At 43.3% G+C, this 27674-nt stretch overlaps 3 protein-coding genes and 1 long non-coding RNA gene across 7 annotated transcripts in view; 2 read left to right on the forward strand and 2 right to left on the reverse strand.

Moving 5' to 3' along the window:
- Positions 1-1638: 1638 nt before the first annotated feature.
- POLD4 (DNA polymerase delta 4, accessory subunit) lies at positions 1639-6936 on the reverse strand. 2 transcript variants are annotated; one of them, XM_082212993.1, is made up of 5 exons: positions 6921-6936; positions 5356-5505; positions 3521-3619; positions 3110-3221; positions 1639-2066 (listed from the first exon to the last, which is right to left on the reverse strand). In XM_082212993.1, exons 2-5 carry the CDS (start codon positions 5450-5452, stop codon positions 2042-2044), a joined length of 333 nt encoding a protein of 110 aa, XP_082069119.1. In that variant the 5' UTR covers positions 5453-5505; positions 6921-6936; the 3' UTR covers positions 1639-2041. The 2 variants fall into 2 exon arrangements, with proteins under 2 accessions (XP_082069119.1, XP_082069118.1); XM_082212992.1 differs by lacking the exon at positions 6921-6936 and adding an exon at positions 6300-6460.
- Positions 6937-9527: 2591 nt separating this feature from the next.
- Positions 9528-27674, reverse strand: part of LOC309526806 — a 43345-nt gene continuing 25198 nt past the window's right edge. The window contains exons 4-5 of the long non-coding RNA XR_014216927.1: positions 18938-19005; positions 9528-9921 (exon numbers count right to left, since the gene is read on the reverse strand). This is a non-coding gene — a long non-coding RNA (uncharacterized lncRNA). The remainder of the gene's footprint in view (positions 9922-18937; positions 19006-27674) is intronic.
- LOC309526561 (glycine N-acyltransferase-like protein 3) lies at positions 9925-16038 on the forward strand. 2 transcript variants are annotated; one of them, XM_082212810.1, is made up of 6 exons: positions 9925-10131; positions 10421-10558; positions 11140-11247; positions 11938-12064; positions 12688-12808; positions 13160-16038. In XM_082212810.1, the coding sequence occupies exons 2-6, from the start codon at positions 10481-10483 to the stop codon at positions 13560-13562; spliced, it is 837 nt and encodes a 278-aa protein (XP_082068936.1). In that variant the 5' UTR covers positions 9925-10131; positions 10421-10480; the 3' UTR covers positions 13563-16038. The 2 variants fall into 2 exon arrangements, with proteins under 2 accessions (XP_082068936.1, XP_082068937.1); XM_082212811.1 differs by lacking the exon at positions 11140-11247 and having other exon boundaries at positions 9925-10558.
- Positions 19105-27203, forward strand: LOC309526552 (glycine N-acyltransferase-like protein 3). Of its 2 annotated transcripts, XM_082212788.1 has the most exons (6): positions 19105-19147; positions 19437-19574; positions 20180-20287; positions 23251-23377; positions 26151-26271; positions 26670-27203. In XM_082212788.1, the coding sequence occupies exons 2-6, from the start codon at positions 19497-19499 to the stop codon at positions 27070-27072; spliced, it is 837 nt and encodes a 278-aa protein (XP_082068914.1). In that variant the 5' UTR covers positions 19105-19147; positions 19437-19496; the 3' UTR covers positions 27073-27203. The 2 variants fall into 2 exon arrangements, with proteins under 2 accessions (XP_082068914.1, XP_082068915.1); XM_082212789.1 differs by lacking the exons at positions 19105-19147; positions 20180-20287 and having other exon boundaries at positions 19154-19574.

Raw genomic sequence — 27674 nt, forward strand, 5'->3', positions numbered from 1 at the left:
TCCCCCAGTTAACAGGTACAACCATTGAAACTAGCAGGAACTGTGGCGGTGCATAGATCCTTTTCATTCCTGATGGGTAAGCTCTATAGCTTTATCTTTCATTACCAGATGAAAGCCTTTGATGACTGGAAATTGTTCTAGCTGCTTGCGTACAAGATATTCTAATACAGTGGTGCCCTGCAAGATGAATGCCTCGCAAGACGGAAAACCCGCTAGACGAAAGGGTTTTCCATTTTTGAGCTGCTTCGCAAGACGATTTTCCCTATGGGCTTGCTTTGCAAGACGAAAACGTCTTGCGAGTGTTCCGATTTTTTCCTGCTCCCCCCCCCTTGCTAAGCCGCTAAGCCTTTAATAGCCGCTAAACCGCTAATAACGCTAATCCGCTAAGCCGCTAATAGGGTTGCTTCGCAAGACGGAAAAACCGCTAGACAAAGAGGCTTGCGGAACGGATTAATTTTGTCTTGCGAGGCACCACTGTACTTATGTGTCCAGAAATACATGAGAGAAAGAATTGGAAGGGACCACGAGGATCATCTAGTCCAATCCCATCCCTGCAATGCAGGAATCTTTCACCCAGGGTGGGGCTCGTTGTTGAGATCTGGCCTAGGTGTGTGTTGTTTCCTTTTCTTTTTACTGATTTATTATTTCTTCATTCTGCTACAGGCCCAAAACTTTCAGCAACAAAACCAAAAAAGCTATTCTATTATCCTATAGAAATATAGTAATAGTATGGCAGTTTTCCATCAGCCACTTTAACCAAGGAATGGGCAACTGATGGATTCCCATGGGAGACTCACCTCAATATACAAAATCTACTTCAAGCCCAGGTGTCCTTTCAGTCTGTGGGATGTTCTATGTCCCTTTTCTGTACCTTTTTTACTCATGAATGATGGTGGTGCTTTTTAAGAGTCTGCATTAGCTGAAGGTAACCACTCTGCATTTATGTGAAGTTAATGCACAATACAGCTGACCCTTTCACTGTTCAGCATGGGAGGTTTACTGCAGAATAGACTTCTAGTGCTTGCTCACCTAGATGTAATTACTGATAGCACTTTACTTCCTCCAGTCCTGTAGGATTTCTTCAGTTAACGTGTATTAAAAAAAGAATGAGAGCACACATGAATTATGAATTCTATCTTGAAAAATATTCAGTGGATCATTTGAGATTTCTTGTGTTTCTATATCATTTTGTAATTTTAGCACTATTTCTGTATGTTCCACATATGTCACTAAAATACATTTGAGTAATCTTTAAGTGTTGTTTTCCTTTTTCACAATTCAGAAACTCCACTCTTTTCATACATGTAAGCAGCTGCCAGCCTTTGGCCAAACTGCAAAAGCACCTGCTGGGCTTTGCAGTTCCATCTTTCAAAAGCATTCCACAACCAACTTCTGCCCAGCCATCCCCACTGCTCAGCTGCTAAGACCTAGGAATAGCCAAATAGCACTTCAGTTGTGGGGGAGGGCACACTATTCAGTTGTTCATAGTGCTACTCAGCTGGGCAGTAGGCAGGGAGGTATGCAATAGATCTCTCTGTGTGGTGATGGGGTTGAAGCGTCTGTACATCTTCCTTGAGCAGGGTGGGGAGAATAATGTGTCACAAACTTCAGATGTGGCCCCATTGACACATGTCGCTGTTAGATGTGCAAGTGTTTTATTTCTCAGTCAATTAACTTGAAAGCCAATTCAATAAACCAAGCAAGTTTGCAAAAAGCACACAACAGTAAAATAAACAGGATGCAGTGCCATACTAAGCTTGGCTTCCAAGAACTAGTCACCTAGTTTTTGGGATTCTTTTCCCCAGCACAGCATATTGATCCAAATCAATCCTCACCTTCATTTGACCTCAGCCATCTAAGTACTCCCTAAGAAGCTTTGATTAGGGCCAGAGCCCATAAGTGGAGACCAGCTGGTAGACCTTGGCATCTTTTTAGGGTTCTTACATCCAAACACAGAATCCCCATGATAGGAATGAAGGAGTTATCCAATAATGTCAAAACTCAGGGACTTCTCAGGCTGAGATACCATCACATTTTCCTCTCAGAGGCAATATCCATGCCACAGGCTGCAAGGGAAGCATATGGAACATGGTTACTGCCTGAAAGAATCCTGACTTGGCATCTTACATGCCTCCTCCACCTACTGTGCCAAACAGCAGGCATGGGCAGCACAACAGCAGCAATGGTGCATGTTTTACAGTCAGTATAAGCAAATGATCTGTGGGGAGGCCGCAGCTCTCAGCTTTCAATTCTAGGAAGTCATTGGCCAGAGAAAAGGTGGCGAGTGGGAAAAGGAATACATAGGAAGGAAGTGGCGGAAAGGATAAGTGGGAATACCTGCTACTGAATGTGTCCACATTTCTTACATGTAAGCCTTTTTAACCCTTTAACATTTTCATTGCCCCCTTAATGTTGCGCCCTGAGCTGCTTTCAGAGACTCTAATGAGCATAAGAATGATGGACCAAAGTCATGAGACAAGGAAGCCCCATGTAAGCTACTCGGTGCTTACTAAAGCAAGTTAACTGTAAATACATACTAAGGCTTCAGTGCTCAGTGCTTCAAATGGAGTCGTAGTAAATGCTGTGGGTTGGAAGTACAGCAAAGGTGAAGCAAAAATCTCATTCTTCGGCAAGGTTCTCACACAACATGCAAGCTGACTGCCAAATGTCAACTTCGTAAGCGCCTCTGCTTCATGACAATCTTGGCCACTAGGACTTCCTACCATGAAATGGCCAGGACAGTCTACCAAACACCCTGGCGGAAGCTGCAAATAAAGGAGAACTGCTTGTTCTTGGCTACTTATCCCTTTCTAATCCCTGATAGGTGAGTTATGGATTTTACTTGACCTTTGCTGAGCTCATACTTCCATTTGCCCAGTTCATTTTGTGTATTACCTCTTGTGATACAGTTACTCCTCATTCATACAGTTGTGAATAATCGATGCCCAGAGCTTAGCCAAATTATCATGTGATTTGCTTAGCACTGCCATGGCCTTGCACCACCAAGCCCAACCTCAATAGTCTTCTTCTTCCAGATAGATCTCATTACCCTAGAATAGATGCTTCCATCCAGTGCCTGAGAAGGACAGAGCAGCTTTTCTATACTAACCTGTATGTAACGAGAGGGTCCTTGTTGTGCTTCTCTAGCAATTCCCGCACCATAGCAGGGGGGTTGAGACCCAGTAACTCTGCCCTCTCCCAGCGCTGCAAACGGGTGATTCCTGTCAGGGGAAAAAAGGTCTCTCAAAGTGGCCTCTTCAACACCAGCAATCTTCAACCACCTTCCTTGCAAGTCTACTGCCGCTAGATGAACTTGAGAATTAACTAGGAGACCCCTTTTCCTGGTATGCTGCCACTAATTATAATGTAACACTTTAACAGAGCATAGGGAGACTGGTCCCTGCCCCATGGAGGTATATCTAAAATTGTGCATGGAGGGAGGCAGGGAAAACCTATGCTTTCATTGTAGTGATGTGTACTTTGGCTCAGTTGTAGTAGCAGCATGATTGGAAGTTCTTACCTGTACAGGGGCCGTACTGCCAGGTGAGGTCAAATTGCTTTAGTGTCTCCAGCTGGTCTGGATGTGCAGCATCTTGGACTGCCTGGACTGTCACTGCGTCTGATCAGAGAGAAATGGATGATTATCACCGCATTAGGGAGAGCCCTTGTATGAAATGAGTGTGCAGGAAAGGCTTAACATAATTCTTTAGCCAACACCATTACATTAGTTATCTCTGGTTTGCTCTACAACCAGTATAACTCTGCCTGTGTTTTTTTAGCATCTCTTCACCCACACTTCGATCTCATGTAAATATAAACACACACAACAAGTGCTGACTGAAGGAAACAACACTAACATAATTAATCCATTGCTCATTGAGAATGCTCCTCTTCTGTGGAGGGTTCCCCACCTTTTGGGAGTATATGTTTCATATAATTTTACTTCCTGCTAAATGATTTTTCAAATACTTCACTTTCACAGCAATCCTGTGCAACAGTTCATCACCACTGTACTATAGCAACTTGCTAGCTAAGCAAGTGGCAAGCCTATTACTGATTAACCCTCACTTGCATAACCGTGGTATTGAGTTATGTGCAGATCCAACAAACAACCTAGGAGACGACCAAAGCAAGACCATGCAGGGAAAGAGTTTGCAAGAACTGATGTCTTGCAAATCTCAAGGGCAACTCCAATGGGCATCCATCTACTACCCACCTAAAGCTGTTGGATTTTCACCCTTTCCCCCCGTTCAGATTATCTACCTATTGGTAGCAGAGGTATCACCTTGCCGTGGTGAGGGGGCTTGCACATGCCTATGACCCTTGTGAGCAAAGGCGACGGGAGTCTCGTACTCCCAACAGGGTCACCCAAGGTGGCAAAGTCAAAGGGAAGGAGCTAGACAAAGAAAGATCCAAGAAGTCCTCAACAACAGAGCAGGCGGCAGATAACAAGTGACATGTTACATCGGCTGTGAAGGCAGATGAAGGCTGCAGCAGATAAGATAGAGCCTTACTGTGAAGACTGCTTTGGTCAGCATACACTGATCTACACACATGAAACAAATTCATGCACAACATCTTCCAAAAACCCATACCAAACCCAAACCCATAAAACTCCCATGGCGATTGGCAAATGGTAACGGTGTCTCCAAAAACTTTCACACATCACTTGGGAAGACAGGTGAACTAATGCTGGTGTACTGGAAGAAGCAAAGATCACCAGTGTTGAAGCAATGATTCTTCAACATCAACTTCATTGGACTGGTCATGTGCAGATGCCTGATTATCGTCTTCCAAAGCAACTGCCCTATTCCAAACTTAAAAATGGAAAGCGTAATGCTGGTGGTCAACAAAAGAGGTTTAAAGACTCCCTCAAGGCAAATTTTTAAAAATGTAGTATAAAATCTGACAATTCGGAAACACTGGCCTGTGAGCGCTCCAACTGGAGAACAGCCTTTAGCAAAGGTGTAATGGATTTTGAAGATGCTTGAACTCACATTAAGAGGAAGACACATTTGGCAAACCCTCACCATGATCAACTCCCGCCTAGAAACCTATGTTTCCACTGTGGAAGGATGTGTGGATCCAGAATTGGCCTCACAGTCACTTACAGACTCACTGTTAAGATTGTGTTCATGGAAGACAATCTTACTCGGCTACGAGAGATCACCAAAGAAGAAAAAGGATTTACGGGAGCACAACCAAATCGGTTGCACTGGGCACGGAGCCTTGGGGGTGCCGCAGGGAACGCTGAAAGTATGATTTAGAATGAAGTGAGAGTGGTGAGGGGCGCTGAATTTTGGTGTCGCACCAGGTGCTGCTGAAATTCACGCATCCCTTCCCAGCAATACTCACCATGGAGCGGGCTCTGAGCCTTCTTTGTTTCCTTACTGTCTCTTTTCCTCTTCTTCACCACTTGGAAGGAGTCTGTGATTAGCCGTTTCCTGCCCATGGTTCCATGTGGCAATGCTCACAGAGTATTAACAGGCTGCTCTAAACAAGGAGCTGAGGAGAAGCAGAGACTGTTAGGCAAGCTGCTGACTAGGACCTTCAATCTCCAAACCTACTGTCCTAACACCAGCTACCAGTCAAAACGACTTTATTTCTGGGAGAAACCCCCCCCCCCCGCAAAAAGGTGTCTGGACTCTCCTAGCTGGTGGCCTTCTCCCATGTGTAAGTTCTTTGCCTCCAAACACATTAAAGAGCCTAAGTTTATGTAAAGGAGAAGGAAGTATATTCTGTGCATGGTTAGAGACCCTACACTCTTTATAAATGCCTTTGCATTTTCCAGGACTGTGTGTTGACACTGAAAAATTCTCAGCCCGACTCCAAGGCAGGGCAAGGTCCTTTCCCTGAGAGGGAGGCTATTCCTCTGTCAAGAAGTGCGACAGAATCCCTTGCGGTCCCCATCCTGGACTCTGCTTCCTCCTGAAGCCATCAAAGCAATGCACGACTCGACCCTCTCCTCATCCAGACCTCGAGAACAGACTCCCCGGTTCCTGCTCTAACCACTGGTTACTCTCCCCCACACCCAAGAATCCAAGAGGCCTGGGGATCAAAACGATCCCCTCCCTCTCACCCCCCTGAACAGATAGATCCCTCTTGTTCCTTCTATAGCAGCCGCGTTCCAGTTTTTGGACCCTTCCCTTCCAGACGCCCCCCCCCGCGCAGCCTTTTCGAGTCGCCCCCTCGAGTTTCCTCCCCTAATGCCCAAACGCGGAAGGGTAGGAGAGTCTCTCTCCTCCTGTCACCCCGGAAAAAAGGCTCCGCGACATCTCTAGAAGCAGCTGAGTCCTTACCAGCAGCTGCGCCGGGGGCTGTCGGTGCTCCCCCCCCCCAATGTCTCTTGGGGGCGATGCGAGGACTGCGGGGTGGGAGCTGCTGGCACAAACCGCTCCCGATTCTCCCCCCCCCCCCAGCCGTTCTGGGTCTCCCCGAAGCAGCCGCTTGTTGTTTTTGCACGGATCGGCCAATGGCAGCGCTGCTTTCGCTTTGCGTTCAAGGCGGCTGCAGCGGAGGAAGCGCCCCTGGCGGCCGACCCGGGGAAGGACGGCGGCTTAAGGCGTCGCAGGTGGCGCCTCTTGCTCTTCGGGGCCCCCCTATTCTCCCGGCTGTTTCCTCGCTCCCAGCACTCCATCCCCCAGTCCCGCATCTATGCGCTCTCTTCCTTTTGCTCGAGAGATTTTGCCGCGATCAGAGGAGCAGAAGCCACAGAACCGCCAGAGGTAGCAACGAGACGCCTGCCGATTAATAGTAAGGCACGGGGCATGTCCGGGCCAAAACGCTGATCCGGAGACGTACCAAGAAAGGAGCTGGGCGTCCAAACGAGGAAACGCCGCCATAGCAACTTGCCTGCTGCGCTAGCTTAGCCGCTGTTTGGGCAAGGAGTGGGGAACCGGAGCAGAAAATAAATGCTTTACCTGGAGACTGTTTTTCCCAAAATCACTGAACTAGAGAGCAGCTTCGTCTTCTCCAGCAGCAGTGGTCCTCTCTCTTACAGCTCCCTCGATCCCTGCTCCTCCGCGATCTCCTTCAGCACCACCTGGTGGGAGAGGCTTGCAGCCGGCAGAATCCTTCCCTGAAGCAAGCAATCTTCTCCTGTTCTATGGAAGCAGACTCGTCTCTTTTTCATTCGGAGAATCGGCCGATTAATCTGGATCATCCGGATCACATCCCACTGGGCCCGCGGCTGCAACCCAAGAAACAATTTTGTGGAGTGAATGAACCATTCAGTGTAACATATATATAACACCACCATCCCTTGCTCCCCGAAGCAAAGCCCCCCTTAGACAGACCAAGCTGGACAAGACTCACACAGTAGGTGGGTGTTCAGCTTTGGTTTCTCATTCCTAATCTGCTTTTATCAGCAGGAAGATACAATTGAGTAGCTGAAAGCATGGTGGAGCATCAGTAGCTCATATAAGACCATGTTTTTGGTTTATCGTGAGCACTGAGCACTCCTATAAGCTCAGGAGCTGTGCCTTCTTGCACCTGTGTTGAAAATAAATCCCTAATTTCAGGCTGTGTAGACACACCAACATTTAAAGCATATTCACACATACCAAGAATCCTGGGAACTTTAGTTTACCCATTGCAAATTTTGCTCAATATATTGTTGTGCATAGCATACAACTTTTGAGCAGAATAATAAAATACAAAGTTGATTGGAAGACAAAAGAATGTATAGCTTTGCAAACTGCTATGCATAAACAACAGTTTAAATTGCCAAATATGTTTTGTCCGGTTCTTCATCAGTGGCAAATATTGATAAATTAATGTAGAGTACACAGTGAACTGGTTCATACATAACTTTAAACCATAGTTATGGTTCCTAAGACTGGAAGCAGACCTGAGTAACAGCTTTCAGAGATAAGGAAGCTTCTCTTGGCTTCTTTCAAAATCAATTGCATTAAGAGAAGGATGAGTTCAGGAGTCATAACTGGGAAGCGTTAACCCCCCCCCCACACACACACACTAGCTGCAACCTATTGAAAATTTACTCCATGCTGCTAGGCTTCAAAAAAGTGTCCTATTGGTTGCAGTAGAAGATGTAAGGATTTTAAGATCCTGTGCCAGGGTTTGGAACTGTGTTTCAAACCTGAGGGGATTGTGGGTAAAATTCTGGTTCATTTAAAAAGCTTGGACTTAGGGGTACAGCCTGGAGCAGGAGTTCGTTTCTACAGATAAATATAGTGACTGTTTCACAGAACAACACTTACAAACAGCATACAGGTGTCTTTTAATAGTATGCTTATTATTATTATTATTATTATTATTATTATTATTTACTGAATTTGTTAGTCACTTTGTCTTACACAGGGCAACCCAAAGCAACTTAAAAAGAAAAGAACAAGAGTGAGAACTAGTGCTTTAATGAAAAATTATACTGCATTTTTTTTACCATTCTCCATAAATGATAAAAGAAATTGCATTCAAAAATCGCAAAAAAGAGAACAAAATCATTGAAATCCTCATGGGTTGGACGCATTGTTTTTCTCTCCAATTGTTTTTTTCCCATTTAGTTTACTCTCTGTAGACCTTTCCTAATAAATATAGGAATTCTCTCATTATTCCCCTTTACCTCATTTTAAAATTTATCCCTCCAGAAATTGGAAGATCAATAAAGATATCTAGTTTAATTATGCTTCACATAGAAACTAGAACATAAGAGCCCGCTAGATCGGGCCAATCAAGTCCAGCATCCTGCTCTCATCATGGCCAACCAGATTAGTTATATACATTTACCAAACAAAATATCTGAGATAATTCAGTCTATGTCAATATGTAAGTACAAGTCCATCCAATTTATCCAAATATATTTCATCACAAAATATCTAAGATAGAGAAACAATTCATTTGATGTCTGTAGGATCTAAGACCAACAGGCAGCCCAACATTGCAATTTGCTGGTCATTTTGTAATTGTTGGGTGTATCCCCAGTATACTTCAAACCTGGTACAAGTACAGTTTTTTTCTGGCTAGCTCAAAGTTGATTTGTTTAAAATTTGACATATTCTTAAAGTGTCAGTATCAGATTTGCTTTCCAATACTTTATGGAAAAGATTCTAGCTGCCAATTCTAGCTGTATCTTTATCAGAGATGCAAGTTGTTGGACATTTTCTAGCCATGGAGGGGAAACCAGCTTACTTCAATCCCAGTCCCTACCAATACCCTCCCCAATGGGTCACTAAATGTAATTGACAACAGAACTATTTAAATAATCCCTGTAGTTCTGTTAGACTTGTTACAGAATGATTAAACCAATGACTGAACCCTCTTCTGAGTCCAACCTTCATGCCAACGCACAAGCACACTAATAGTCAAGATCCGTTTTACGGATCATTTGAACAGCATGACAGGGACCGTCAGTAAATCATATATTGCTCAGGTGATCATTAACTGTTGTGAGCCTGAGTTTCCCCAATGGCTCCTCAATTCTTTTCTTTCTTTCTTTTTGTATAAGTTTTATTAAATTTTCTGTTTTACATTTTAGAATATTCATTTAAACAACCTTAAAATATCAGTGACTACCCTTCTTGTCTTTCCATGGTTTACTTTGCATAACATAAATCCCTGCATATTTTATATAAACTAAACCATTCAGTATGCCATTATTACATCCATCAAAGCTTATTTACACTGTTGAATTTATCTTAATGCTGCCCATGTTTTCAAATGTACACAATTTCCCCCCATATATTCAATAAACATTTTCCAATCATCTTTAATTGTATGTTCTTTTTGTTCTCTTATTCTATATGGTAGGTCCGCAAGCTGCGCATATTCCATCAGTTTAAGTTGCCATTCTTCTTTAGCTGGGACTTTGCTTGTTTTCCAAATCCTCCATTATTTCCTTCAACTCATCCTGGTGGAAGAAGCTGCAGCTAGCACTTCTCTCCCAATCTTTTGAAGCAAACCCACCTCTTTCTTATTCAGGAACACAGCCAATTCCTCTGCATCCGTGGGATCCAATTCCACAAGGCCTGTGGCTACAATCGCAAGGAACGATTATGTTAATGGTTCACTCACTCTAGTATAAATTCCCCCTCCTAATCATAGCAGTCCCTAAAGTTACCAAGCTGGAAAGAGGACTCCAATTGAAAAGGTCTGTGTTACTGTTTTGGACAGCAGGTGAGCAGTATAAGAGAGCTTCTTGCCTGTAGTTCACAAGAGAAGGTTTTTGTTTATCAGAATTGAGCTGGAAGGAAGGCGAGGGCTTTCCTGTTACACTTAGAAGCCCAGGGGGAGCTGTGCCATCTGACACTGGGGTGTAGACATAGGGGTTAAATAAGTAATAATAAAAATAATTTTATTATTTGTACCCTGCCCATCTGACTGGGTTGCCCCAGCCACTTCAATGACAAAAGACTTCTCAGTTTGGGGATTCTGGTGAGCAACAAAGAATTGATCTCTCTCCCAGGTGCTCATCACAGGCATTGTTTCTGCTGGTACCAGCCCATCGGCTTTCACCTCCTAAGCTATGTTGATCCTATCCTGTGCATCCAAGTTGCAGTTGCTGGAGAGGCTGCTGAAGAGAAACCTCCCTCAGACAGTTGCGGTAATCTTGAGCTTTGTAATCTGGTTTAAGAACTAGGAATGGGGGCAGGTTCCTGTCAACATCTCTTGATCTTTCCAAAACTCCACATTTTGAATCTGAGAACACCATTATATGTTACATGTCTTAAGTTTTTACGTTCAACAAGCAGGTGCTTGAAAATGTGTGTATCATGTTGATATGCTCAGCAGAGAGGTAGGATTCATGAGAAATATGTGTAACATGTGACACGGCCTTGTGGGCTCCTAGATTTTGTTAATCAGCTGATTAACAGGAAGTCTTCAGTCAAGGTAATACCATTCAAGGGCTAGTCACTAACAGTGGGATTCATGCAGCAGATTAAAATCTGAATTAGGGGCCACACCACTGATTCTCTCCTCAAATGTTTGTCTCAGGCTGCCTCGTTCAGCTGTAACATCAAGGGAAATTGACAGATTCTCCTGTCCCTTGTGCTCACTCAGATCAGGACACCCCACTCAAGCCATGCAGCAGATACAAGCCTGACACACCAGACCCCACACATTTCTCCCAGGCTGCCTCCTTCAACTGCAGCACCAACTCTGACATCCTATGACTTTTGACAGGTCTATGGTGCAGTCATGAACATAAACCGTGGAAACACAGTGGGCCATGAGGTGATTGTGGATTCTTGGCCAGATTGCAAAGTGGTCCTGATTCGTCCACGGACAGAGGTAGTAGTCTTTGGGGATTTTGTGGGAGGTGCTTTGTGGGATGTCAGCAGGAAATGCTGCGTGTTCTGTGCTGGGACTCTGAGCCAGGCTCAAAATGAAAGGGGATGTTGGCTTTTGTTTAGGAGGCAGAGCCGCCTTTCACCTTTGTGGTGCATTGCGCCAGGGCCCCGGTCTCTCAGGGCCGCCCCAGCAAGTGGGGGAGCTGCGTGGTTTTGCTGGCAGCCTCCCCTTTCCCTGCATGCCTGCCAGCTGTGCCCGCAGAGGCTTGGGATGGAAGCTGTGCCCCGCCAACTATATGGCTGGCGGGTGCGCAGCCTCTGTGGGGATTGCTCTCTTGCTGCAGCTTGTGGGAGAGTTAGCCCCCCCCCCCCAAGGCTGGCAGTGCGCACTCCCCCCGCCACTACCCGTGGTAATTTGGGGGCACGGGGAGGATATTTGAACCCTGGCGCTGCATCTGCTAAAGACAACCCTTTTAGGAGGGCACATTTGGCATTAGAGCAGGTCAAACTTCACCCATCATTTCATCTCAACATCAGGAAAAGCTTTACCTGTTAAAGTGTCAGGAATTTTAACAGAATAAATTTGGCACAGGAATTTTAACAGAATAAATTTGGCAACCTGAGAAGAACTGGTTAGAGAAGGGCATGGCAGGGAGCCTATCCTAATGAGTTCCATCTCTCTCTCTTTTAGGCCGATACAGACAATACAGATTTGTATAAAAACATATATGCAACCTTTTACTGGGATCTTGATGTGTACCGGAGACTGTTGCTGGACACAGATGCTGTCAACTGGAAGCAAACCTTTCGTCTTTTTGGTAGAAGACATTCCTTCTAAGGGAAAAGTTATGAGATGAGAGAGTCCCCCCCACACACACTTTTAAAATGACATTACTGTCATTAATGTAAACTGTGGTGGCTGGTTCTCATTGGAACTGGTAGGGCAGAAGGCAGGGAGACCAATATAGATGGATCCATAACCCATAATAGGCAGCATTTGCCTTCTACGAGAGGCAAAACTGAGACTGAGGAGGAGGAAGCTGATAGAAGTGCCCCCCTCCCCCCCAGATTGGATGAAAGTAAAAAGCAGGTGGGAGAAGCTGGCTGTGGGCAGATAGTGCTTGAAGAAGCAGGTCCCATTCACCCTGAAAGACCAGCCACCACTGAATATAAATTGCAGGACCAGCACGGCCATCAGGCGGAGAGAGGCAATGGATGCCCGAAGGTGGTACCCTCGCTTGCCCCAATAATAATAGTAATAATAATAATATGGATGCTTTTAAAATGTCGATATCCGGTGTCAAATTGGAAGATGGGTAGGGGGCTTTAACATTTTGCCCCCTACTGTGGTCCTGATGCACTGAACAACTTCTTGCCCTATCCTCAAAAAAAATACACATATATCCTTCTCTTTGTTGTTGAATATTTTACTATTTTACAGGGTACCAGAATGGGATCTATGATGTCTCTAAAGATGCTGCTGCCACCAATAAAGTTCATCTGACTGCAACTCCCCACTTCACCTACCTGAACCCTAACCCAGACAAAATGCCTCAGCGCCAGTAAGTGTCCACCTTGCTGCCCCCCTTTCTTCCTTTCTGCTTGAGGCACTGGTTAACCTGTGGTGCTTCCAGTTGGAGAAAATGGTCAAACCTCGCAATCACTCTTTCCAAGTCTGCCTTCTCCTGGCTGGCACAGCAAAGTTTCCTAAAAATGTTTTGTCTATTAATGGCTATGTTGACACCATAAAGCAGCCCATGTGTGCAAAAGCAAAATGGTTTCCTGCTTGCGACTTACTCAGGTTGCTGGCCAGTGTTAACATGTGTTGGACTAGATGATCTGAGCCAAAAAGGTGGTTCCTGGGTTCTCCCAACATCTCTGTCTATATTGTTCTTGCCTATCATTTCTTCCAGGCTAGATCCCAGCTTCACAATTTCCACCTTGAAAAGCTCCCATGTTGACATCCTAAATGAAACATGGCACCATGGGGGCAATGAACAAAGCCAACGGTACCTGGACAACATGGTGAAATGCTTCCCCAATATCTGCATCCTGGACAGCAATGGTCATCCTATCAGCTGGGCCATCACAGATCCTCTTGGTGCACAAATGCATGGCTACACCCTTCCATCCCACCGCCAAAGGGGCTACTTAGCTATAGTATTGAGGGCACTGTCCATGAAAAGCCATGTGGCAGGGTGGCCTGTATATGGCCATACTGCCTTGAATAATGTCCAAATACAGAGGTTGCTGGAATATATGGGCTTCCTGAGATTATCTGTATTGTGTCATCTCTGCATACATTCTTCAGTTTAGTAAAGGGAGGAGGAGAGAGTCCCAAAGTATCTCCTCTCTTTGACTTCAGTAGCTCTCTGAATGAAAGAGAAACAAACCCATCACTCCCCCAATCCCGGAGTTTCCTGTCCCTCTCTTATACATATTGGTTTTTAAAAATATATAAGGTATTAAGCCATATATCTAGAATGGTCAACCAGCCAAGCAATGGTCTAATGATATAATAGTGAAATATTAGTATTTCCAATACTTTTTTTGGGGGGGGGGGTTGGTTGATTGGTGTGTCTGTGTTTTGTTTGTTCTTGCTTTTATTATGTATTTTGTGTTTTTATGTTGTATTTTTATGTTGTGAGTTGCCCTGAGATCTATGGAAGAAGGGCGGGGTATACAAATTTAATAAATAATACATAAATAAATACTATTAGGCCAGCGGTGTCCAAAATTTTCAAAGAGGGCCAGATTTGATTAAGTGAGGAGCCATAAGGACCAACCAAAGTTGTTGATGGTGGGGATGCAAGGTGGTAAGACAATTTTGGAATGAGATAAATGAGGAGATTCTCAGGAGCTCTATTTCAAAAAAAGCAGTCATACTTATTGAGTCTATTAACAAACAACATCCCCAAGGACAAAAGGAACATATTTTTGTATATAACTGCAGCCGCAAGAATACTTACGGTAAAATATAGGAAAACAGAAAAAGTACCACAACTGACAGAATGGCAAATTAAGATTTGTGAGTTTGCAGAGATGGCAAAAATGACTGCATCACTCAGGGGCTGCTCCAAACAAAAACGTTATACAGAATGGGAATGCATAGGGGAATACATGAAGAAATATGGTGTTAAAGCAGAACTCTTAATAGGCAATTGTTAAGCGTGTAAGGACAAAAGAAGTAATTATAATTTTACAGTTTTCATGTTATTCTATCTTATTAAAGCAACTGAGGGGGGGAGGAAATCTTATGACGGGAAAAAGAGGGGAGGAGGGGAGGGTTAGATTGAATTCAGGAAGTAAAATAATATATGGGACAGTAAAGGATATAATAGATTCTTATAGAATAGTAATATATGGTAACCAGAATATAAATTTAAAAGGGGAAGTAAATGAATTTTTAGTATTTTTATTATTGTAATAGTTTTTATTATTTCATATTGGTAGGAGGCAATGTTAATTTAGACTTCTTCGTTTTGCTGTCTGTATAATTTTCTTAAGACAATAAAAATATATATGCAAAGTTGAACTTTTTTTAAGGGTGGAAGTTGCTGAGCTTTTTTAAGGGTGGAAGTTGCTGAGCTTTTTTGAGGATTTTACCCCAGGAAATAAACTGCCACAGGGGCCGGATTAAACCGACCGGTGGGCCGGATTAGACCCCGAAACAGACTTTGGATATGCCTGCATTAGGCCAACCAAAATATCACAATATATTGCGCATGTTTTTGAGTTCTCCCAAAAGTCGCAGGTTGGCAGTGGTGGCCAATCTTTTTTGGGACCATGGGCATATTTGCAAACCTGATAAAATGTCATTGACAACCGCTCACATTTGCACTGCAGCCATACACTCACTCTAAACCCTACCCACCCGCAGTCCCACCAGCAATTACACTTGAAAAGGGCATTTGCTGTTTTTTTAAAAAACATAATACCAGGGATGCTCTTTGTGGAGAGCGCACCAGCGGAAGAGTTAACCTTTCATCTTCCTGCAATTTCCAGGAAGATCATCCCACACCAATTACATTGGAGCCAGTAGTATGCTTTGTTTTCAAATCTAGTTGTAACAGAAGAGGGGAGTTATAAGAATTTTAAGGACATATATGTATATATATATATATACATATATAAAATTTCTGCAAGGTCAAAGTGGGAACCCTCCCCATTGTCTCTTTCCTCACAAATCCTGTCCTCACAAATCCTGTCTTAAGGGCACATTCAAGATATGAACAGGGTGTGAGCCTGTGACCTAGATTCAGGAATTAAGTAGTTATAATAACAAAAGAGTGGCCAAAACCCAGATAATGCAATCAGGTAACTTGCCAGATGGGAGATAAACAACACACTCAGATTTCTGTTGTAGACCGCCTTTTCTGTGATGTAGATATGATGTACCTGGGGGGTGGTCTTGGGCTACACCCCTTCTGTGATGTATGCATGATATTTCTGGGATTGGTCCTGGACTCCAGGGCGGGCCATTTAAAATGTCTATATAAGGGCTTGCGCACATGGCTTGGGGTCCTCCTCCTCTCTCCTGTGTGTTGGGGAGCACCCTGTTGCAACAGTTAATAAAGATCAGGCTTACTAGCTGCTTTACTTCTCAATATTCTCTGGTCTCTGTTATTTTCTCCTACCGATAGAGAACCAACAAAAGGACTCTATGTGGCTTCTTGGGTACCCCATAAGGGAAAAGGAGCAGGTTTTTTTGCTTATATCAAGGGGCAATTTTGGGAATCACACCTGGAGAGGGAAGAGTTAACCCTTTCTTCCTCAGCTATGCCCCCGATCACCTCTTCCCATACCAGGTCAGCTTAATCACCGTCTTGCAACCCAAGAAACAATTTTGTGGAGTGAACCATTCAGTATAACATATATATAACACCACCATCCCTTGCTCCCCAAAGCAAAGCCCCCCTTAGACAGACCAAGCTGGAGAAGAGACACACAGTAGGTGGGTGTTCAGCTTTGGTTTCTCATTCCTAATCTGCTTTTATCAACAGGAAGACCACAACAGAGGAGCTGAAAGCATGGTGGAGCATCAGTAGCTCGTAAAAGACCATGTTTTTGGTCTATCGTGAGCACTGAGCTGTTACACCTTCTTGCACCTGTGTTAAATACGGTAAATCCCTAATTTCAGGCTGTGTACACACACCTACATTTAAAGTATATTCACACATACCAAGAATCCTGGGAACTGTAGTTTACCCATTGCAAATTTTGCTCAATATATTGTTGTGCATAGCATACAACTTTTGAGCAGAATAATAAAATACAAAGTTGATTGGAAAACAGAAGAATGCATAGCTTTGCAAACTGCTATGCCTAAACAAAAATTGCCAAATATGTTTTGTCCGGTTCTTCATCAGTGGCAAATACTGATAAATCAATGTAGAGTACACATAACTTTAAACCAGGGGTCTGCAACCCGCGGCTCCGGAGCCGCATGTGGCTCTTTTACACCTTTGCCGCGGCTCCGGGGCGGATACTAGCGAGGGGAGGAGGCGCATTGTGTGCCCTGATACTCCCCACTGTGGCGGCCACTGTACTGGCTGTGACGTTGCATGGGGGCGGTGCGTGCGTTAGTCACACACCGTCCCAACGTCACCTTCCCGCCCACTGTCAGATCGGAGGGCAGCGGCGCGCATGCTTTAAATGTCGCAATGGTTTTGCGGCTCCCAGTTGTTGTTTTTCTTCAGAAACGGGTCCAAGTGGCTCTTTTTGTCTTAAAGGTTGCAGACCCCTGCTTTAAACCATAGTTATGGTTCCTAAGACTGGAAGCAGACCTGAGTAACAGCTTTCAGAGATAAGGAAGCTTCTATTGGCTTATTTCAAAATGTATTGCATTAAGAGAAGGATGAGTTCAGGAGTCACAACTGGGAAGCGTTAACCACACCCACACCCACACTTGCACACCCACACCCACACGTTAGCTGCAACTTATTGAAAATATCCTCCATGCTGCTAGGCTTCAAAAAAGTGTCTATTGGTTGCAGTAGAAGGTGTGAGGATATTAAGATCCTGTGTCAGGGTTTGGAATTTGTGTTTAAAACCCGAGTGCGGGTTGTGGGTCAAATTCTGGTTCATTAAAAATTCTTGAACTTAGCAGTAGAGCCTGGAGCAGGAGTTCATTTTACAGAAAAATGTAGTGACTATTTCACTGAACAACACTTACATACAGCTGTCTTTTATTATTTTTATGTTTCCTTAAATTTGAAATTATTATTATTATTTACTGAATTTGTTAGTCACTTTATCTTATGCAGGGCAACCGAAAGCAACTTACAAGGAAAAGAACAAGAGTGAGAACTGGTGCTTTCATGAAAAATTATACTGCATTTTTTTCCCATTCTCCATTAGTGATAAAACAAATTGCATTCAAAAATTGCAAAAAAAGAAAAAAGGATTCAGATAAATCCTCATGGGTTGGAAGCATTGTTTTTCTCTCCAATTGTTTTTCCCATTTAGTTTACTCTCTGTAGACCTTTCCTAATAAATATAGGAATTCTCTCATTACTCACCTTTACCTCATTTTAAAATTTATCCCTCCAGAAATTGGAAGATCAATAAAGATATCTAGTTTAATTATGCTTCACATAGAAACTAAAACATAAGTCCAGCATCGTGTTTTCATCATGGCCAACCAGATTATTTATATACATCTACCAAACAAAATATCTAAGATAATTCATTCTATGTCGATATGTAAGTACAAGTCCATCCAATTCATTCAAAGATACTTCCTCACAAGATATCTTAGATACATCCTACAGACATAAGAACGAATTATTTCTCCAAGACAAAAAGGCAGCCCAACATTGCAATTTGCTGGTCATTTCGCAATTGTTGGGTGTAGCCCCAATATTCTTCAAACCTGGAACAAGTACAGTTTTCCCCCCTGGCCTGCCCAAAGTTGATTTATTTAAAATTTGACATATTCTTAGAGTGTCAGTATCAGATTTGCTTTCCAATACTTTATGGAAACAATTCTAGCTGCCAATTTTAGCTGATGGAAGAGAAATGTATCTTTATCAGAGAAGCAAGTTGTTGGAAGTTTTGTAGCCATGGAGGGAAAACCAGTTTACTTCAATCCCAGTCCCTACCAATACCCTCCCCAATGGCTCACTAATTGTATTTGACAACAGAACTATTTAAATAATCCCTGTAGTTCTGTTAGACTTGTTACAGAATGATTAAACCAATGACTGAATCCTCTTCTGAGTCCAACCTTCATGCCAACGCACAAGCACACTAATAGTCAAGATCCGTTTTACGGATCATTTGAACAGCATGACAGGGACTGTCAGTAAATCATATATTGCTCAGGTGATCATTAACTGTTTACACTGGACCCTCTGGTTACGAATTTAATTTGTTTCGGGGGTCCGTGCAGACCCCAAAAAATCTGTAACCAGAGGTGCCGCTTCCGCGGATGCAGAAAGCACGATAGAGTTTATACACTCAGCGTGCAGAGTGCTTCTGCGCATACGCAAGCAGCAAAAACTGGAAGAATACACTTCCGAGTTTGCCGCTTTCGCAACCTGAAGATTACATATTCAGAGCGGTATGTAACCGAAGGGTCTACTGTAGTTTAAGTTGCCATTCTTCTTTAGCTGGGACTTTGCTTGCTTTTCAAATCCTCCATTATTTCCTTCAACTCATCCTGGTGGAAGAAGCTGCAGCAAACCCACCTCATTCTTATCCAGGAACACAGCCAATTCCTCTGCATCCGTGGGATCCAATTCCACAAGGCCTGTGGCTACAATTGCAAGGAACGATTATGTTAATGGTTCACTCACTCTAGTATAAATTCCCCCTCCTAATCATAGCAGTCCCTAAAGTTACCAAGCTGGAAAGAGGACTCCAATTGAAAAGGTCTGTGTTACTGTTCTGGACAGCAGGTGAGCAGTATAAGAGAGCTTCTTGCCTGTAGTTCACAAGAGAAGGTTTTTGTTTATCAGAATTGAGCTGAAAGGAAGGCGAGGGCTTTCCTGTTACAGTTAGAAGCTCAGGGGGAGCTGTGCCATCAGACACTGGGGTGTAGACATAGGGGTTAAATAAGTAATAATAAAAATAATTTTATTATTTGTACCCTGCCCATCTGACTGGGTTGCCCCAGCCACTTCAATGACAAAAGACTTCTCAGTTTGGGGATTCTGGTGAGCAGCAAAGAACTGATCTCTCTCCCAGGTGCTCATCACAGGCATTGTTTCTGCTGGTACCAGCCCATCGGCTTTCACCTCCTAAGCTATGTTGATCCTATCCTGTGCATCCAAGTTGCAGTTGCTGGAGAGGCTGCTGAAGAGAAACCTCCCTCAGACAGTTGTGGTAATCTTGAGCTTTGTAATCTGGTTTAAGAGCTAGGAATGGGGGCAGGTTCCTGTCAACATCTCTTGATCTTTCTAAAACTCCACATTTTGAATCTGAGAACACCATTATATGTTACATTTTTAGGTGCATGCTTTAAGTTTCTAAGTTCAACAAGCAGATGCTTGAAAATGTGTGTATTATGTTGATATGCTCAGCAGAGAGCTAGGATTCGTGAGAAATAGTGTAATATGTGACACTGCCTTGTGGGCTCCTAGATTTTGTTAATCAGCTGGTAAACAGGAAGTCCTCAGTCAAGGTAATACCATTCAAGGGCTAGTCACTAACAGTGGGATTCATGCAGCAGATTAAAATCTGAATTAGGGGCCACACCACTGATTCTCTCCTCAAATGTTTGTCTCAGGCTGCCTCGTTCAGCTGTAACATCAAGGGAAATTGACAGATTCTCCTATCCCTTGTGCTTACTCAGATCAGGACACCCCACTCAAGCCATGCAGCAGATACAAGCCTGACACACCACACCACTTTTTCTCTCCCAGACCCCACACATTTCTCCCAGGCTGCCTCCTTCAACTGCAGCACCAACATCCTATGACTTTTGACAGGTCTATGGTGCAGTCATGAATATAAACCGTGGAAACCCAGTGGGCCATGAGGTGATTGTGGATTCTTGGCCGGATTGCAAAGCGGTCCTGACTCGTCCACGGACAGAGGTAGTAGCCTTTGGGGATTTTGTGGGAGGTGCTTTGTGGGATGTCAGGAGGAAATGCTACGTGTTCTGTGCTGGGACTTCCTCTAAGCCAGGCTCAAACCAAAGGGGATGTTGGCTTTTGTTTTTGTTTTTTATAATGATTTTTATTGCATTTTTTCCAAATTACAGAAAGAACAGAAGAAAGAAATAACATAAAGAATAGAAAGAAAGAAAAAAAAACAGAAAATCACAACCATTTCAACAACTTATTTCAAATTTCCATTGGACTTCCCCACATCTCCCACATAGTGCATTCTTGACAATAAAGTTATCAGCAAATTATACCCTTATTTCGTGTGTTTCTTTGTATTTTCAATTGCAGTTTAAGTTTAAGTCTCTTATTTTCCATTTACTCTAAAAATATAACATGTTGTCATTTTTACCCATTTAAACTTTGATTCTTTCATAAATATTATCCAATTTCATAAATAATTAAATTTTCGTTGCTGGGGCTAACATTCCAGGTCATACGGCATCTTAAGATTCATATAACTTATAATACTTTTGCAAATAGTCTTTAAATTTTTTCCAGTCCTCCTCCATTGCCTCTTCTCCCAAATCTCGGATCCTTGCAGTCATCTCGGCTAGTTCCATGTAGTTCATCAATTGCGTCTGCCAGTCCTCCAGTGTGGGCAAATCTTGGGTCTTCCAATGCTTAGCGATAAGGATTCTTGCTGCTGTTGTAGCATACATAAAAAAGGTTCTATCCTTTTTTAACACCTTCTGGCCGACAATGCCCAGAAGGAAGGCCTCCGGTTTCTTGGGGAAGGTGTACTTGAACACCTTTTTTAACTCGTTATAAATCATTTCCCAGAAGGCCTTCAATCTTGGACAAGTCCACCAAAGGTGAAAGAATGTCCCCTCAGCTTCCTTACATTTCCAGCATTTGTTATCGGACAAATGGTATATCTTAGCCAGCTTGACCGGGGTCATGTACCACCTGTATACCATTTTCATAATATTTTCTTTCAGAGCATTACATGCAGTAAACTTCATACCGGTGGTCCATAACCTCTCCCAGTCTTCAGACATGATATTATAACCAATGTCCTGAGCCCATTTTATCATCGCTGATTTAACTGTCTCATCCTGAGTGTTCCATTTAAGCAGCAAGTTATACATTCTCGATAATAACTTGGTCTTTGGTTCTAACAACTCTGTCTCAAGTTTCGATTTTTCCACCTGGAATCCTGTTTTTTTGTCTAGCTTAAAGACCTCATTAATTTGGGCATAGTGTAACCAATTTTGCACCTTATCCTTTAATTTTTCAAAGCTCTGCAACCTCCAATTACCTCCAATGTTTTCTATTATTTCCCAATATTTCGGCCAGTATGCCTCCATATTGGGTTTTTTCCGAGCCTTGGCCTCTATTGGTGAAATCCACCTCGGAGTTTTGCTTTCCAATAAGTCTTTGTATTTTTTCCAGACCATATATATTGCTTTTCTGACAATATGGTTTTTAAACATTCCGTGTGTTTTCCCCTTGTCATACCACAGATACGCATGCCAACCTAGCGAATTATTAAAGCCGGGGGGACTTCCTCTAAGCCAGGCTCAAACCAAAGGGGATGTTGGCTTTTGTTTAGGAGGGCACCTTTGGCATTAGAGCAGGGGTCATTCCACATCAAATCAACGCAAAAAAACAAGGGTTTCATCATCCACTGTCCTGGATTTTGATGAAACTTGATGTACACCCTTCCCTTATGGTTGAAAGAAACCCCATTAAATTTCCTCTATCTCAAACAGTTTTAATTTTATAGCACTTCAAAGTTTTGTGAAATCTGCGTTGTCTGTCCCTCTTGAGACCCTCGGCACATGTACATTTTATTTTTTCTCCATAACCAATGATCAGATCAGTTTTTCTAGTGTTTAAGTGGTTTTGATCAAGTGTGTTTGATCTGTGCAAATCCATTGTGAAAATTATAATGGGATTACTTCCCGATAGCCAATTTTCATAATTTCATATTCAAATATCCCCAAATTAAAACAAGTATGCACTTTACTTCTGGGGGGAAACTTATAATAACCAATATCATGTTAATTTTTACGATGAACACCTTTCTTTCATTATTTTTTTCTATTACAGCTATGGATTGTAGGAAAGTTGTACCCAGTAGCCATTTCCACCTCCCACGATGTCCAAAAAACGTAAAATCTGAATTTTCATTACAAGGAATAAAAAACTCATTAATTTCATTCTTTGTTGAGAAAGAGCATGTCTTTGCAATAATTTTCAACATTACAAACTTTGAGTTCCATCATGGCCACTCCAGATTTTCTTAACCTGGTTTTTCCAGCAAAAAAAAATACATTTATATGCGGTGTATATAGATATAGATATAGATATAGATATAGATATAGATATAGATATAGATATAGATATAGATATAGATTGATATATATTGATATTGATATATTGGCATTTATAAAATGTTTTGAGTGCTGGTGTGTTTTTTCCTGAAATCATCATCCTCTTATTGAGCTCTGTGTAAGATTTCACAGAGATCTGATCATTGGTTATGGAGAAAAAAAATTAAGTGTATATGTCCCGGGGTCTCAAGAGGGACAGACAATGCAGATTTCATGAAACTTAGAAGTGTTATAAAATCAAAACCGTTTGAGATAGAGGGGGAAAATTTAAGGGGGTTTCTTTCAACCATAAGGGAAGGGTGTACACCAAGTTTCATCAAAGTCCGAGACAGTGGGTGACATGACTCCATTGACATGACGTGGAATGACCCACAGGTGAAAGTTCACTCATCATTTCATCTCAACATCAGGAAAAGCTTTATCTGATAAAGTGTCAGGAGGCAGTTAAAAGCACAGGAATTTTACCAGAATAAAGTTGGCAACCTGAGAAGAACTGGTTAGAGAAGGAGATGGCAGGGAGCCTATCCTAATGAGTTTCATCTCTCTCTCTTTTAGGCCGATACAGACAATACAGATTTGTATAAAAACATATATGCAGCCTTTTACTGGGATCTTGATGTGTACCGGAGACTGTTGCTGGACACAGATGCTGTCAACTGGAAGCAAACCTTTCGTCTCTATGGTAAAAGGCAGTTCTTTCTAAGGGAAAAGTTATGAGATGAGAGTCCCCCCCCCCTTTTTAAATGACATTACTGTCATTAATGTAAACTGTGGTGGCTGGTTCTCATTGGAACTGGTAGGGCAGAAGGCAGGGAGACCAATATAGGTGGATCCAGAACCCATAATAGACAGCATTTGCCTTCTACGAGAGGCAAAACTGAGACTGAGGAGGAGGAAGCTGATAGAAGTGCCCCCCCCCCCAGATTGGATGAAAGTAAAAAGCAGGTGGGAGGAGCTGGCTGTGGGCAGATAGCGCTTGATGAAGCAGGCCCCATTCACCCTGAAAGACCAGCCACCACTGAATATAAAGTGCTGGACCAGCACAGCCATCAGGCGGAGTGAGGCAGCGGATGCCCGAAGGAGGTACCCTCGCTTGCCCCAGTGCTGATTTCCAGTGAGATGTTGTCAAAACTGCACGAAATCTTGTGGAGTGAGATCTCACCCCCACCAGCATGCTCTCACCCAAATTCAGTATCAATACCTGTGCCTCTTCTCTGCCAGTGCCCGGTGGTGGCGGTGGCAAAGTGACACTTCCGGTTTCACCTCAGATGGCAAAACCAGATTTGATGCCCCTGATAAAGTGTCTCACACACTTAAGTGTTGTTGAGAAATGAAGTCAAAAAGCGGAAGCCCATTGAGAAGGAGGGAGGGACTCAAAAGGAACGTGAAGAGGATAGAGAAAGTAGTGGTTAAAGATTTGGGAAGAGGGAGGCATTTTCACCTGCTACTTCAACATTTGCAAGGAAAGAGCAATGTGAATATTGAGAGGCCATGATGGTTTCCGGAGGAAATGTGAAGCAAGAGAGAGAAAAGCTGGAACTGTGAAATCAAGGAGTAGGTGGAGTTTTAGCCAGGAGGTGAAGAATATCAGTGAGTGGAAATGAGAGGAAGGCAAAGGAAGAAAAGAGAAAGAGCTAAAGAGTGAAAATACTTTATGTGATCACTTCAAAGAGATCCTTTAATGAAAAGAAAGTCACTGGAGTGTAACCAAAAGGAAATCTAGGTAAACCAAAACATGGGAGGAAACCACACAGGCAGCTGAATTAAGAATAGAAGTCTGGGTGAACAGAACAACAGGCAAAATAGAAAGAAGAGAACTGCAATAGTCAAGCATAGAAAAAATAAGATAATAGACTTGGGATAGCTCAGTCGGTAGAGCATGAAACTCTTAATCTCAGGGTTACAAATTCAAAGCTCCATGTTGGGCAAAAGATCCCTGCATTGCAGGCAGTTGGACTGGATTACCTATGTGGTCCCTTCTAACTGTCTTTTCGCACCTTGGCTGTGAATTTTTAAATGGCAAATAAAAGGTAGCTAAGCAGTGTGGTAACATTTGAATATATTTTTATTGATTTCTAGGGCTATACCCTGGATTAGACTGAAGCCAACCCAATCCACAATTAACATGTGCTCATTATGGCTATTCCAATCTCTTTTCATCATATCTATCCCACATACAGACTGTGGGATGGGGAAATGGTCAGTATTCCTTGCTCCTTGTTGTTCAGGACTGCAGAGGCAGAGAGGGTGTAACTACACCTTAGGCCCAAACTAGGCATGAGTGACATTCACACAAATCAGCAATGGCATCACATGGCAACACGAGAACGGGCCTTCTTTGTAGTGGCTCCCTGTCTATGGAATTCTCTCCCCAGGGAAGTTCGCCTGGCACCATCACTTTAGGCACAAGGCAAAAACGTTCCTTTTTAACCAGGGCTTTAGTTGATCTTATTGACATCCAACACCCTTTTAGAATGTGTCTTTTTTTGGGGGGGGGGTTACTGGGTTATTGCTTTTGGTTTGATTTTATACAGTGGTGCCCCGCAAGACGAATGCCTCGCAAGACGAAAAACTCGCTAGACGAAAGGGTTTTTCGGTTTTGCATTGCTTCGCTAGACGAATTTCCCTATGGGCTTGCTTCGCAAGACGAAAACGTATTGCGCTTTTTTCTTAAAGCCGCTTGAAGAGGCGCAGTTGCAACGGACCGTGCTTTGCAAGACGAAAAACATCGCAAGACGAAAAGACTCGCGGAACGAATTATTTTCGTCTTGCGAGGCACCACTGTATGTTGTGGTCTTGTTGTGAACTGCTCTAAGACCTCCGGGTACAGGGTGGTGTATAAGTTGAATTATTATTATTATTATTATTATTATTATTCTATGAAGGGCTTTTAAAATGTCAATATCAGGTGTCAAATTGGAAGATGGGTAGTGCCATCAGGGGACTGCCATCGGAAAGGGGGAGGGAGGCAGGGGGATACAGGGAGCCTCCGGCGCTTCTAAGAAGCAGCTCCTCGTCTGGCAGTGGAGAAAGCCACACCTCCAGGGAAGCAGGGGGAAGGGAAGGCTCAAAGATGCTACGGGGAGCCCTAGTGCCTCAGCTAGCCCGGCCGACCAGGAGGCAAACACGCTGCTTCCGTCACCCTGCTTGCACACAGGGGTGAAACGCAAGGAGGGGAGGCGGAGATTTGGGGTGTCTAAGTTCCTATGCTGGTGGAGAAACTGGAAGGGGCCACTCCCGGAATCTGCAAGTGACTAAGACAGACATGAACTTTGGAGTTATGCACTGTAAATAGTTTGCACCAGTAAAACCTGAAAAAGAATGGTCAGAGTCTTGCCTGGTTAACATTTTGCCCCCTACTGCGGGCCTGATGCACTGAAGAACTTCTTGCCCTATCCTCAAAACACACACACAATATCTTTCTCTTCATTGTTGAATATTTTACTATTTTACAGGGAACCAGAATGGGATCTATGACGTCTCTAAAGATGCTGCTGCCGCCAAGAAAGTTCATCTGACTGCAACTCCCCACTTCACCTACCTGAACCCTAACCCAGACAAAATGCCTCAGCGCCAGTAAGTGTCCACCTTGCTGCCCCCCTTTCTTCCTTTCTGCTTGAGGCACTGGTTAACCCGTGGTGCTTCCAGTTGGAGAATCTCCATAGCCAAAATACTATGGTCAAACCTTGCATTCACTCTTTCCAAGTCTGCCTTCTCCTGGCTGGCACAGCAAAGCACCAAAGGTGGCACTACAAGTTTCCTAAAGATGTTTTGTCTATTAATGGCTATGTTGACACCATATAGCAGCCCATGTGTGCAAAAGCAAACTGGTTTCCTGCTTGCAACTTACTCAGGTTGCTGGCCAGTGTTACCATGTGTTGGACTAGATGAACCTTTGATCTGAGCCAAAAAGGTGGTTCCTGGGTTCTCCCAACATCTCTGTCTATATTGTTCTTGCCTGTCTTTTCTTCCAGGCTAGATCCCAGCTTCACAATTTCCACCTTGAAAAGCTCCCATGTTGACATCCTAAATGAAACATGGCCCTATGGGGGCAATGAACAAAGCCGGCGGTTTCTGGACAACATGGTGAAGTGCTTCCCCAATATCTGCATCCTGGACAGCAATGGTCATCCTATCAGCTGGGCCATCACAGATCCTCTTGGTGCACAAATACATGGCTACACCCTTCCATCCCACCGCCGAAGGGGCTACTCAGCTATAGTGACGAGGGCACTGTCCATGAAAAGCCACGTGGCAGGATACCCTGTATATGGCCATACTGCCATGAATAATGTCCGAACGCAGAATTTGCTGAAATATATGGGCTCCCAGATATTATCTGAATTGTGTCATGTCTGCATACATTCTTCAGTTTAGTAAAGGGAGGAGGAGAGAGTCCCAAAGTATCTCCTCTCTTTGACTTCAGTAGCTCTCTGAATGAAAGAGAAACAAACCCATCACTCCCCCAATCCTGGGGTTTCCTGTTCCTCTCTTATACATACAGGTTTTCTTAAAAATATCACTTAAGGTACCTTAAGCCATATATCTAGAATGGTCAACCAGCCAAGCAATGGTCTAATGATATAATAGTGAAATATTAGCATTTCCAATATTTTTTTGGGAGGTGGGTATTGGTTTGTGTGTTTTGTTTTGTTTGTTTGCTCTTGATTTTATTACGTATTTTGTGTTTTTATATTGTATTTTTATGTTGTTAGCTGCCCTGAGATCTATGGATGAAGAGCAGGGTATAGTAATTTAATAAAGAATACATAAATAAATACCATTAGGCCAACCAAAATATCACAATATATTGCGCATGTTTTTGAGTTCTCCCAAAAGTCATGGGTTGGCAGTGGTGGCCAATCTTTTTTGGCACCATGGGCATATTTGCAAACCTGATAAATAGTCATTGACAACCGCTCACATTTGACCTGCAGCCACACACTCACTCTAAACCCTACCCACCAGCAGTACCACCA

The sequence above is a fragment of the Podarcis vaucheri genome (assembly GCF_965113315.1).
Source record: "Podarcis vaucheri genome assembly, chromosome: 1".
NCBI classification, from domain to species: Eukaryota; Metazoa; Chordata; class Lepidosauria; order Squamata; family Lacertidae; genus Podarcis; species Podarcis vaucheri.

What these genes read in the sequence shown, in the direction of transcription:
- POLD4 (XM_082212993.1), bottom strand. Translation starts at nt 5,452, where the DNA reads ATGGGCAGGAAACGGCTAATCACAGACTCCTTCCAAGTGGTGAAGAAG. An exon ending in GGCTCAGAGCCCGCTCCATG is followed by an intron (nt 3,620 to 5,355) that starts GTGAGTATTGCT and finishes CTCTCTGATCAG; the next exon opens with ACGCAGTGACAGTCCAGGCA. An exon ending in GCAGTACGGCCCCTGTACAG is followed by an intron (nt 3,222 to 3,520) that starts GTAAGAACTTCC and finishes TTCCCCTGACAG; the next exon opens with GAATCACCCGTTTGCAGCGC.
- LOC309526552 (XM_082212788.1), top strand. Translation starts at nt 19,497, where the DNA reads ATGTTGATCCTATCCTGTGCATCCAAGTTGCAGTTGCTGGAGAGGCTG. An exon ending in GCAAACCTTTCGTCTCTATG is followed by an intron (nt 23,378 to 26,150) that starts GTAAAAGGCAGT and finishes ACTATTTTACAG; the next exon opens with GGAACCAGAATGGGATCTAT. An exon ending in GACAAAATGCCTCAGCGCCA is followed by an intron (nt 26,272 to 26,669) that starts GTAAGTGTCCAC and finishes CTTTTCTTCCAG; the next exon opens with GCTAGATCCCAGCTTCACAA.
- LOC309526561 (XM_082212810.1), top strand. Translation starts at nt 10,481, where the DNA reads ATGTTGATCCTATCCTGTGCATCCAAGTTGCAGTTGCTGGAGAGGCTG. An exon ending in ACCTCCCTCAGACAGTTGCG is followed by an intron (nt 10,559 to 11,139) that starts GTAATCTTGAGC and finishes GACTTTTGACAG; the next exon opens with GTCTATGGTGCAGTCATGAA. An exon ending in GCAAACCTTTCGTCTTTTTG is followed by an intron (nt 12,065 to 12,687) that starts GTAGAAGACATT and finishes ACTATTTTACAG; the next exon opens with GGTACCAGAATGGGATCTAT.